Source organism: Mobula birostris, chromosome 21 (genome assembly GCF_030028105.1).
Source record: "Mobula birostris isolate sMobBir1 chromosome 21, sMobBir1.hap1, whole genome shotgun sequence".
NCBI classification, from domain to species: domain Eukaryota; kingdom Metazoa; phylum Chordata; class Chondrichthyes; order Myliobatiformes; family Myliobatidae; genus Mobula; species Mobula birostris.
In genome coordinates, this window is record NC_092390.1 from 9975943 (window position 1) to 9989561 (window position 13619).

General features: G+C 38.4%; 1 protein-coding gene across 1 annotated transcript in view; it reads left to right on the plus strand.

The window, feature by feature from the left end:
• Positions 1–12998, plus strand: part of LOC140185579 (mitoferrin-1-like) — a 62753-nt gene extending 49755 nt beyond the window's left edge. Inside the window, exons 3-4 of the mRNA XM_072238934.1 lie at positions 2004–2060; positions 11787–12998. Of these exons, the coding sequence (XP_072095035.1) occupies positions 2004–2060; positions 11787–12307 (578 nt within the window). The 3' untranslated portion in view covers positions 12308–12998. The remainder of the gene's footprint in view (positions 1–2003; positions 2061–11786) is intronic.
• The last annotated feature ends 621 nt before the right edge of the window (positions 12999–13619 follow it).

Consider the following 13619-nt stretch of genomic DNA (forward strand, 5'->3'; position numbering starts at 1 on the left):
CTTCCCTCCAGTGATACTGTACTATTCAGATTTCTGTCTTAGCATGCTTCTGAGTTTTCAATTGACGCCACACATTCGGTTAGACTGTTTCTGCCCATATTGCCTTGCGTGTGTAATGTGATCTTGCCCTGCATCTTTTTGGTATGTTTAAACATTTACTCTCTCGGCCCCTTTCTTCAGCATAGTAGAGTACACAAGCTTCAAATGTTAACACTGCAGAGGAGGGATAGTGCAAGGTGTGTATGAAACTTGCAACTTGATAAAGCTTATTGAATACGTTATCCAAAGGATAAACTATTCAATAAACTTTCTAAAATGAAATCTATATGACTTTATTTTCCAAACTTTTCACTAAAATATCATGATTCAATTTAATTCTTGCTGTCAACATTACATAAATTACATTGAGTTTGAATTCTTATTAATTGAATCTGCAAAACCTAGGAAATTCATAATTGTATGTCTTGAAATTGACCTTGTATAATCCTGCTTTGCATTAATACATGGTATGGTTTGCTTACAATCTGGTAACCGCAGTCTTCACGTTTTCAGTTCAGTGCTGTTTCTCCTCTTACCCCCATTCCCAATCCATGTTTCATTTTGCAGGTTGAGAGACTTGGTAAGTAAAATATGGGTTTGTTTTTGCTTGATTCCAAAATTCTGATTTAGAGAATTAAATTGGACATTATTTTGTAAGAAATGTTAAGTTGTAAGGATTGAAATAAGCTATTTCAAAATTGGGCATCTTGTCATGACTTTGCTATACATACTGTTAAAATAAATTGATGTATTGAATTTGTAACTTAAAAATAAATGAGCCAGTCTGATCCTTTGGTTCAGCACTTTATACAGTTGCTGAACTAACAAATTTGAATTTGTTGTGATGCATTTGTTAAGTGGGAACTGCAGGTTGGCAGAATTTGCTGCACTTGAGAGCCACTAACAAGTGTTGGAAGAGTAAATTATCTGGGTTGAAATCTACTTTGGAAGAAAAATACTGATGTTGAAAAGTGTAGTAATGTCTTAAAAGCATTACAACATTTATTTGGAATATTATTGCCTATCCAAATATAAGATTCTAATTTTTTACATGCAGATGTGTTATTTTTCCTCTTGTCAGTACGTGACTGACTTTGGTGTAAGATATCATGGGTGCCAGATATCTTCTGGTATTTTTCATATGCAAGATAGGCCCGATCCTGATCACGCCTACTTCACCTGCCCAATAGGCGACAAGTCATTGAGGAAACACATTTACATCTCTCTCATACATCCCTACCAGCTCTCAAGCAAACCCTGCAGGTTGACACTTGAATGAAACAGCCATCTGCTTAGTGTAGTTGTCAAGTGACCTTCCTGCTTTTTAAACCCTCATTTGTTCAACTAATCTCTCAGTTCTGTGGGAGCCAGGGTTCTTTTTGCTTTGGTTGACAGGATGAATGTCTGTACACCCACTTCCTCCTCCCCTCCCCTCCCTCCTCAGACCAAAGCAGGGCATTCCACAGAAATTGAGTGCTGTATCTCAGTTTGCCTGAATTACTTCCCCTGTTGGTTTGTGAGTGGCCTATTTTGAAGGCAAGATAAAAAAAAAATTATTAAATGTAGATGGAACACTAAAGATGGCAGCTCTCCGAGCAGTTCAGTGATGTAATGGTAACAATGAAATTAACTTTTAAACCAAACCAGCTTTTTCGGCTCTGTTCCACCCATTTTCCTCCATCAAGACAGATGTGTGGGACTACAACACAGGATGCATTTGTACTCTGCCCTTTTGTAGGGATGGTTACCAAAATTGAAACAATAAGACTAGTCTGTGGTCAAAACTAATGCCAATTCTTCAGGCTATTTGCAATGACCTCTGGATTGCTCTGCCGTTGAGATCCTTGTAGTTGATGATGTTTTGTTATTTTGAACTTGTGAACTTTGGGGATACAGTTTCTTCAGTAACTCTGGTAGCTTTGGGTCATTGTTACCTGTATTTATGTGTGGAGTTTCTTTTGCAGGTGCAGCAGGATGTGTGGCTACTTTGTTTCATGATGCAGCTATGAACCCTGCTGAAGGTAATGTTACCTGTGTTAAGAATTTACCTGCAAACGTTGCCCTTGTTTAGTATTGCGTTTGGCTTCAAAATGTGTTGCAAGTAGATTGGTGCCTAACATTTTAATAAATATCTCCACATGTAAAAGATAGATCTGGAATCGGTTATTTGAGAAATCACATTGCTCTTTTGAAGAGCAAAGTGTACTTCCAGAGGTTTCTGGAACTCTGCAATATTACTTGGCCGTATCTTTCCCAAATTAGAAAATGTTATTGGTGAAGGGAGGAGGGTTGTTTGTTTCACCAAGCTCTTTATGTTTCCATATTGCAGCTACAGTTATCTTTATTTATTATATATTTTGTAATTTGCTGTCAGTTCAGTGTACTAATGAGGTACTAGATTTGCACGCCATTTCCCTCAGCGGCATTCCTCAGTGAAAATGGTGTCTTGGCAATTATTACCCCTCCACTAACATACTTAAAACCAATTACTTGCTCGTTGTTTGTGGCAGTGACATAACAATGACCTGATAATTATTCTTAAGAATGTTAGCAGAATTGGTTTAAAGCATCTTCTACAAATGAGATTCCACTTGAAAATCATCAGAAAAATACTTGGTATGTAATGAACAGAAGGTATATAAATGGACGACTTTTGTTGACTTGGCATTCCTCTTTAAATAAAGTGAATTTGAATTTAGATTGGGGTAATTCAGGTTTTATCAGTACTGCCTTGAAGAGATTGTGTGATATTGCTCTCAGTATTGTTTAACTGTGATCCAAGAGACTGGTTAATACAGTAATAACACTTGTCTTTGCTCTGAGAGCTAAATTAATGGACATAATTTAACAGAAGTTAGCTTACATCAAATCTGCAATACTTACTAAACCCTGTTCAGAGCAAATTTGTTTAAGTGCAAAATAACTGTCTTGTCTACATTATAAATGAATCTAGATTTTGATATCCCCTTTTGCAGTTATGTGGGTTTTAAAAGCACAATGTTTTGTCTCTGGGAATGCATGCTTTATCAATGCCTACATTATTAAACTTCCTGGGGTGGATATCAGGATTGGAAAGCATATCTTTTTATTTCCCTCACTTGCTGCTCCCTCTTTGGCAATACATTAAAACCAGTAATGTGCAGAAAATGGTTATTTACTTGCTATTAAAGATATTTGTTAAGGTTTTTATTTGTATAATCTTGCCTGTATTCCAGAAAATCAAATGAACTGCAAGTGCTGGAAATCTGAAGCAAAATTAGAAAATGTTGGAAATGTCAGTTCAGTGGAGAGTAAGAATCAATGTTTCAGCTCAGAGACTCTTCAGAACTGAAAAGATTACAGAAGCTTTGAAAAACTGCGGGAAGGCTGGGGCAAGAGATGATTCTGATAGGGTAAAAGTGTGACATCTAAAGGGATAAGCTGCTCTCTCTCCCCCCCCCCCCCCCCCCAGAGTAGAGTAGACTCTTGGTCTGCATTTTGTTGTGTTGTTCTGCCTCTCTGCCTTCTCACTGCTCCAATTCAATAAACAAATAACCTGAATTACAGTTTGTCCCCATGGTCACCCTGGTTTTATCTCTCAGAGATGGCCCTCTTGGCAGAGTTCTTTCTCACCTTTTCAGTTCTGAAGAAGGTCACCGAGTGAAACATCGACTCAGAATCAGGTTTAATATCACCAGCATATGTCATGAAATTTGCTGTCTCCTTTCTCTTCCCACCATTTTCTGTTTTTGTTCCCTTCCGTTCTGTATGTCCACCCCTCCGTTTTATATCCTTATAGAAAAGATTGTTCCTGGATTTTCAATAGCTCTCTTTCCTGAGAGTATTTTGACTCCTTAACAATCATCCCCAATCCACCCTGTGGTGGGAGCACATAATTACAATTCCAATCATCAGGAATTTTGGTTAGCATCCCATTGAATTAAACTTGTCTTTGATCATTCTCAGGTACGATTCTCTGCTCTGAAGACTCATTTTATGAAATTTTAATCCATACCAAATTATAAATATTGCCATGGATTCTTCTGCACAGCTTTTAAGAAATACGAAGAATTTGCTGCACACTTTAAAAAAGTACCTTGATTTTTTTTATTCTCCCCACACACCGCCGCCCCCCCCCCCCCCCAATTCTTGGTGTAGACTAGAAAAGGAATGATGAGTATTTTACTCAATTAATTACTCAGATTGCTCCCTGATGTTTGCAGCAATGTAACCAAACTTATATTTTAGCTTTTATCTTCAAACATAGAGTAAGTATTGTAAAAATGTACTTGCTGGCTATTCCATACAACGGGCGATCTCAGATTTTGCTCTTCGCTAATTTGTATCCCAGAGATCCTGTATCCCAGTGCCACTAATGTTGGAGCTTCCTTTTGAAAAAACACATACGCATTAATGCCACTGGATTTTTTTTCCTGATGATTACATGCTTTTATGAAAGTTGTGAAAATAATGCCTTCACTTGTAAATTGTGATCCCAAAAAATGAAAAGTGGGCTTTGTGCAGCAAAATGCAATCACATGTACACTCATTTTTAAAAAAAGTTTATCGTGTGTGCCAGCACAGATTTTAAAGTATGAATGTTAAAGCTTACACAACTTGATTATCGGTCTTTGAACTGCAAAGTTGAGACTAAGTGCTTGGGAGTTGGTCGTTTCCTATGGGGTATGCAGGGCAGATGATACATGTGCAGAATTGGAGTTTGGAGTGTTTGGCACTTTGCATTTTTTTTTCCAAAGAAGCTGACTCAAGCAAATTGACAAATCATTTAGGCTTCTGACCTTGTGCCAGGAAAGTTCAGAAAAGCTGCAGTTGGTCTGACTGGCGGCTCGATACGCTGCTTCTGCAATTCAGTGGTCCATTATGAAGTCTAAATAAAAGCTCATAAATTATCCAGTGTGAGTAGTTGCATTCGAATAACCAGCACTCTTGATTTGCTTGTAGTGATTTCAGCATGAGCATCTTGGATCATTACTGGATTGCCTCCAGTTGATCAAATTCCTTAAATCAATATATTTGTTTTGGTTCAAAACGTTGAAATGTAAAAGTTCAAGAAAATAACCATGTGTTGCACAAATGACAGTGCAATGTGCCAATTGATAAGTAGCAGAAAGTTACAGGACTCACTTAAAAGGAAAGCAGAGGTTTAATAGCTTAATCATTGTCACCTTGTGTACGAAATATGCAGCTGGGGAAGGTCATGAGTATGAGAGCAGTTAAGCCATTGGTTTACAGAGTGAGGAAAGTAAGTTCTTAGTGCCCCACAGGTGTTGACAATCTGCACAAGGTTGATGTTTCTAGTCAGTGTTTGTTATTGCCAATTTCCACAAAATATCATGTTTTTCTACATATTTATCAGCAACATTTTCCTCAGTTTGCTTAAAACAGAATGCAAAGCAGTTGCTGTTTCAACAGCGTGTCATTTATAACACCTAATCTGCATACATTGTTTTAAGTTTCTTTCTACGTTTATTGTTTTACCCATTATACATTTCCTCATGCTGATTGCTCTCCCCTCACATCCCAGTCTCCTTGATCATCAGTTAAATTCTTATCTGTTGACTAAGTCAAAATTAATTTATTATCAAAGTATGTATATGTTACCGTATACTGCCTTGAGATTCATTTTCTTGCGAGCATTTACAGAAAAATAAAGAAATATAACAATTTATGAAAAACCATCCATAAAGAATGACAAATAACCAATATGTAAAATAGCACAATGTGCAAATAAATATAAAAAAATAGAAAGCATGAGTTGTAGAGTCATTGAAAATGAGTCTGTATAGTGCCTCGTAAAATAATTCAACCTGTAATCCTATGTTCACAGAAATGAGTATAACAACCAGGGACTTTGATCATATTAACTGAGAAGTTTAATCTGTGAACATAGAACATAGAATAGTACAGCACAGTACAGGCCCTTCAGCACGCAATGTTTTGCTGACCCTTAAATCCTGCCTCCCATATAACCCCCCACCTTAAATTCCTCCATATACCTGTCTAATAGTCTCTTAAATTTCACTAGTGTATCTGCCTCCACCACTGACTCAGGCAGTGCATTCCACACACCAACCACTCTCTGAGTAAAAAAATCCTTCCTCTAATATCCCCCTTGAACTTATACCTTAAAGCCGTGTTCTCTTGTATTCAGCAGTGGTGCCCTGGGGAAGAGGCACTGGCTCTCCACTCTATCTATTCCTCTTATTATCTTGTATACCTGTATCATGTCTCCAAATCGGGTTTAGTATTACCAGCATATATTGGGTAATTTTTTTTATGCAGCATAATAATAAAACTAAATTACAGTAAGATGCATACATAAAAGTTAAATAGTGCAAAAAAAGTAGATAGTTTTCACAGGGTTCAATGTCCATTCAGGAATCTGATGATGAGGAAGAAGCTGTTTCTTAATCATTGTGTGTCTTCAGGCTGCTGTACCACCTCCTGATGGTAGCAATGTCCTGGTGATGAGGGTCTTCAATGATGCCACCTTTTTTTTTTGAGGCATTGTGCCTTGAAGATGTTCCGGATGTCGGGAAGGCTAGTGCCCATGATGGAGCTGACTGAGCTTGCAACTTTCTGCAGCTTATTTCGATCCTGTGCAGTGCCCCTCCCCCAACCCCCATACCAGAAGGTGATGTGGTCAGATAGTCCATGGTACGTCTGCATAAATATGTGAATGTCTTTGGTGACATACCAAATCTCCTGAAACTCCTAATGAAATATAGCTGCTGCAATACCCTCTTTGTAACTGCATCAGTATGTTGGCCTCAGAGACACCAGGAACTTGAAGTTGCTCACACTTTCCACTTCTGATCTTATCCTTTCTGAAGTCCACAATCAATTCTTCGGTCTTCCTGATGTAAAGTGCAAGGTTGTTGTTGCACCACCACTCAACTAGCGGATATATCTTGCTCCTGTTCATTTTCTCATCACCATCTGTTATCAGAAAATTTATAGATGGCATTTGAGCTGTACCTAGTCACACAGTCATGAAGTGTAGAGAGTAGAGCAATGGGTTAAGCACACGTCCTTGATATTTCTGATCTGCACAGACTGGTCTTCTGGAGAAGAAGTGGAGAATCCATTTGCAGAAGTAGGCACAGAAGCCCAGGTTTTGGAGTGTCTTGAACAGATCTGTAGGAGTGATTGTATTAAACGGCGAGCTCTAGTCAATAACCAGCAGCCTGACAAGTATTGTAAAGGTGATCCAAAGCTGCATGATGAGCCAGTGAGATGGCATTCACTATAGACCTATTGTGGCAATAGGCAAATTGCAATGGGTCCAGATCCATGCTTTGACAGTTGATTTCTAGCGTAACCGACCTGTCAAAACACTTCATCACTGTGCTACTAGATGATAGTTGTTAAGGCAGCTCTTGGGCACTGGTATGATCATTGGCCTTTTGAAGCAGCTGGGAAATTCTGATTGTAGCAATGAGAGATTGAAACTGTCTTTGATCACACCCGCCAGTTGATTGGCACAGGTTTTCCAAGCCCTACCAGGTACCTGAGCTGGTGTATCACAGTAGAGCCCAAAAAAGGAACATTTTAAAGCATGATGAATTAAAACTTCAGAAACTGGAATGTCAGCAGTTCAAAAGTATTCATCCCCCTTTGCTCAGTACTTAGTTGAAACACCTCTCACAGTTATTACAGCCAGTAGTCTTTTTTGAATAAATCTCTGTTAGCTTTGCACAACATGATGGAGCAAGATTTTCCCATCCCTCCTTACAAAATTACTCAAGCTGTGCTTGATTAGTTGGAGTGTGGCACTTAACAGCAATCTTGAGGCTTGCTAGAGGTGTTTGATCAGTTTAAGTTCAGGTCTCTGGGCCACTTAAGAACATTAATTTTCTTCATTTGAAGCCACTCCATGGTGGCTGTGGCAATGTGCTTTAGGTCATTGTCCTGCTGAAAAACAAACTTCCCTAGTTTAAGCTTTCTGGTTAAGGTTATAGGTATTTAGGATGCCTGTATTTAGGAGCATTCATCTTCCTGTCAATCCTGACCAGATATCCTGTCCTTGCTGCTGAAAAGCATCTCCATAGCATGATCCTACCTCCACCATACTTTACAGTAGGATGGTGTTACCTATTAAATTTATGCCATATATACTGCATAGTATATATGCAGCTAAAAGTCTTATCTGATCACAAGACCTTCCAGATCATTACAGTAACTTAGTGACGTTTTGCCAAGGTCTTTATGGGCAAGGGTATGTTTTTTTTTTAAAGCCAGGGCTTCTTTCTTGCCACTTACATTAATACCCTTTTTGAACAAGGCCTTGGAGATTGTGGAGCCATGGACTTTCATCTCCAGTTGCAGCCACTGACTTCAGCAGCTCACTCAGTGACTGGCGTCATAGTAGCCTCTCTTACAAGTTCCATTCTCCTCTGGCAGCTTAGTTTAGAGGAGTGGCCTGAGAGTGGCCTGACCTAGGCAGTGTGACTGTGGTTTCTTAGTTTTCTCACTTTTTTTTTTTTACAATGGACTGCACTGAGTTCCGGGGTATGTTCAGTGCCTTTAAGATGGTCTTGTATCCTTCCCTAGATTTGTGCTTTTTATTGTCATTTCCCTCCCTTGTCTTGAATGTTCTTTGTCTTCATTTTGGTTTGAGCTGTTGAAAATCTACCATACTGTTGGACCTCATAGAGAGAGGGTGTTTATTTTCCTGAAAGATCCTTCAATTTTCTACACCAGTGGAAAGTTAAGTGTAGTAATTGCAAAGGGGATGAATACTTTTCCAGCCTCAGAATTTTAGTTTTTAATTTTTAGTAAATTGTTGACAGGTTTGAATTTTTTTCTTTTGAGTTGACATGATGCACAATGATTTGCAGATTAGCTTAAAAAAAAAACAATTCAATATATTTTCAATTTAGAAAATGAGACAGAAAGATGTGGAAATAGTTGTGGGGGCTGAGTGCTTTCTCAAGCCACTGTAGCTTGTTGAATCAGTTCAGAGTTGAGGTGAGTGAAGTTACTACCCATGCCAGTTCAGGAGCCTGATGGTTGTAGGATGATAACTGTTCCTGAACCCTGGTGGTGAGAGAAACTGTCGTAAGACAAAGGGTGATTGGGAAAGGAGATTTAGCTGTAACATCTTTATAGTTTTACTTATTAAATTAGTAACCTTTTAAATAAATATTAGAACAAAGCACAGTACAGCACAGAAACAGGTTTTTTGGCCCACAATATTGTGGTGAAACAATAAAATTAGTAATCAAATGGCTAACCAAACTAATCTCTTCTGCCTACAGTGTCCATTTTCCTCACATTCGTGTGCCTATTTAAACATCTCTTAAAAGTCTCTACTGTTTTTGCCTCTACCACCGCCCCAGGTGATGCCTTCCAGGCACCCAACACATTTTAAAAAAAAAACAACAAACTAAATATTACTTATAAAGTTCTTTCCACAAAACTCCAGAGTTTTCTACTGATATGCAGGTAATTACATTTGACTTTGGAGCAGGTGCTGTTTGCTGTTTTGTAGACATAAGGGTGTTTGCAGGTTGTCAAATCCAGACAGGTGGGTATTGAACAACAAACTGAAGCAATACAGATGCTGACAATTATGTAACGGGAACATTCTATAATGTTTTAGAATTCTTTGGATCGGATATGCTACAGTTTCTAAAATAACTATATTTTGTAGTAAAATTTTGTACTGAGATGGCTAACATGATCATTGGGGAATTGGGCAGTCCTTTTTTGGCACATTAATGCCCATTATACTTTCCAGCCCTGTTACATGTCTTTATGTAGCTAACACAGTTTTTATTTGGAGCATTGTAAGTGGTTCCATTTTGGCAAAGTCAGCTTCTAAGATGAGGGGGGAAAGCATTTATTTGATTGTTCTCAATTGCCATTTGATATTGTCAGAATTAATGGGAAGGCTAAGATTTGGGCATTTATGGGAAGCCTGAAGATGAATTTGTTAATGTCATTTGGAAGTTGCCTGTTAAGCTTGTGAATCCTGTGGGAAGGTACCAATTGGCCAACCTTGTGTTGAGGCAAATGTAAGCATTTTAGCATACTTTTACTCCTGATTGTTCGATGGTCTCTGTACAATGTTAACAGTCAGTAATTGTGTACATGTCGTAGTTGAAAGGATTAATTTAGAGGTTCAATTATAAGTGAACAACTATTGCCTTTAAAATGCTGTGTAATGCTTTATATGGGGCATTGTGGTTCCATCTGTATTTTCTGGAATTTGGGAAATGTATTTTTGTAGATGTTTGAGATTTTTGCCCATACTGCCCTTCTTTATCTTCTCAATAAATTCTGCTGTATTTCAGCTAACTTTATTTCTTTCTTTATTTGTTGAGATACAGTGCAGAATAGGCCCTTCTGACTCTTTGAGCCCTGCCACTCAGCAACCCACCTATTTAACCTTGGCCTAATCACGGGATAATTTCCAATGACCAATTAATCTACTAACTGGTACGTCTTAGGACTGCGGGAGGAAACAGGAGCACCCAGAGGAAGCCCACGCAGTCACAGGAGAACATACAAACTCCTTACAGACAGCAGTGGTAATTGAACCCAGGTTGCTGGTACCTTTAAAGCCTTGTGCTAACCACTATGCTACCATGCTTTCTGTTGGAGATGTCTTTAAGGGTTCATTTTTATTCATTTTGGATGCATGGGATAGAGATAATTACGCTGGGGAATGTATGACAAATTGCCCTTTATTGTTTTTGCCAGTTACTTGACCAGATATTTCAAAATTACATAGGAACATCTGTCCAAATTCATAGATTGTTTTCTCCAAACCCATAAACTAATCTTGCAGCCTTTTGTCTAAAATATCTTTTTGATGAGAAAGTATCTTTCCATTGTCTGTTTTTTAAAGGAGTGCAACATTGGATCTGATTCAATGTTTGTCTCTTTCTTGTGGGCAAATTCTTTAAGTAAATAAGAATCAAAGTGACACTGGGCTGGTAAATATAATCTTATTTAAAACTATAAACAAATCCTATTGTCAACAAAACAAGATTGGCCAATTTTCATTTCAAAGCTATTTTTTCCACTCTAAGTAAAGCAGGAAGTAGAAATTTAGCCTGTCATGATTTTATGAATTGGAAACTTCCTTGCAGTTACTGAAACCTGCATAAAGGTACAGGTTAAGAATGTTAATCAGGATAACTATAGGTGACACTCTAAAATCAAAACCTGTGGTTATATATGGCAAAGGAGATAGAAAAGGATTACAGTTTTAATTTGAAAGATGAATGCAAGATGTGATTGCAGATTAAGAAACAGTATGGTACAAAATTTAACAAGGGAGTGGAAGCAGTGCAAGCTTTCACTTGACAAACTTTTTTTGTGATCCACCTTTCTATTGCAACTTCACTTTTAAGAGGTCATATACAAAGTACAGTTATAAAAGCAGTTGGTCAGAATGTTTGCATTTTGAATGTAACAAATTACACTGCTTGTTTAGAATAAACATTGCAGATTGCCAGAGGAATAATATATTGCTTTTGGCTAAAGCAAACTTTGGACTTTGCACTTGGAGACATGGATGTTTCATTCTGCTCACATATGGGTTGGGAAGAGTTGCCAGCTGTTTCACTAACTTGTTTCCTGTTCTCTCCCTTTTAATGTTTTGTTTTTGTTGCTCTAACCCATCTCTCTTTGACATGACCTGCGCTTGTGACCTGGGAATGGCCTGGAAACCTGTCTCAACCTACCTTTTCTTTGGACTGGAACCTTTGTGCTAAATGTGCTGTTGAACCCCATAGTGGTGAAGCAAAGGATGCAGATGTACAACTCTCCCTACAAGCACGTGTTGGACTGTATGAGGACAGTGTGGAAAAATGAAGGGGCTGGAGCATTCTATCGGAGCTACACTACCCAACTGACTATGAACATCCCCTTCCAAGCTGTTCACTTCATGACTTATGAGTTCTTGCAGGAAAAGTTGAATCCTCACAGACAATACAACCCTTCCTCGCACGTTCTCTCTGGCGCTATGGCAGGTGCCGTCTCAGCAGCAGTAACAACACCACTGGACGTTTGCAAAACACTATTAAACACACAGGAATCCTTGGCTCTAAACTCCCTCAACATCAGCGGACATCTTTCTGGTATGGCAAATGCCTTCAGGACGGTTTACCGACTGGGTGGTATCCCAGCATACTTTAAGGGAGTTCAGGCCAGGGTTATCTATCAGATGCCGTCTACAGCGATTGCCTGGTCTGTGTATGAGTTCTTCAAGTACTTCATTAGCAAACATCACCATGAAAGAAGGTCAACTTACTGAAGTCAAATAAGCCAGCACAGACGCCACAAAAACCTATTTGGACTGCAATACTATACCTTTCCACTGTTACATCATTTCTAATAAGGGAAACTGGCGTTAAATCTGATCTGAGTTGCACACTTGAATTGAGTAAAATATTTACCATGTCTGCTGACAAATATTGTCAAACCAAAGTTTCTGTTTTTGTTGTAACATCTAAGAACCCAGGTAGACTTGGCCGTTGTCAATAAGTAAAACGCACAGGTACTAGCTGCTGGCACAAAATGGGTGTCTTGGCCATTGTTTAAAGATTTTTCCTTTTGGGTACTTTTTTCCCCTCCAGTTTACTGGGCTGACTTAAAAGATGTTTTTAAAATCAAAAGCACATCCAGGTTTACATGTCTAGCCAAATGTCAACTGTTGCACCAGTATAGGTGTACTGTATCATCAAAGTAGTTTAAAGTACTTAATGACTGTCAAGGTAGGCATCAAACTGCTTAACTGTTTTTAAACTGTATTTCACTGCACTCTTTGTAGTACATCAAGCTTTTTCATGCCTACATTTGCATCAGCAACATACCTAAATAAGAACTGAAATGGAGCCCTTTATATTCACTGGAATATTATTCTGGAGTTATTTTATCCAGCAAAGTTATTTGCTGTTGTAGAGAAAGGTTTTCACAAGGAAGATGATTAAACAATAAGACAAACATTGCAGTGTTGTCATTTCTCAATAGTTTGAAGTGCTAAGTTTCCTTTTTGTCAGAGGTTTTTCATGTTTTGATTGAAGTCCTTACACACTCAGCCATTCCTGTCTTGATTTATGGACTCTGTTAACTAATATGCACTGCATCTTAATGGTGCAGGAACACTGCCAAGAATTCATTTTCAACTTTTTGGAACTCCTCCAAAAATACTAAGGAGTTGAAAGATTTGATCCAAAAGGAGATTTTAAATATAGTAACTTGCGATAATCTGATTTTTGGAAATCCTGATTTGCATCTGGCTCAGGCTCACAGAGACCTGGTTCACTTGCTGCCTTTAAACCCATTGGGTTGTCAGGAATTTGCCTTCCTTACCTCTTACTCACCCTGCAAGTAAACCTTTAGGGAATCCTGCATAAGTATTCCTAAGTCCCTTTGCACCTTGATTTTTAAATTTTCTCCATCTAGAAAGTAGTTTACGCCTTTATTCCTTTCACCAGAAAAGAATGACCGTACACTTCCCTACACCATTTTCCATTTGCTACTTTTGCCCATTCTCCCAATCTGTCTGGGTCCTTCTGCAGACTCCCTGCTTCCTCAACACTACCTGCCTTCTATCTATCTTCGTA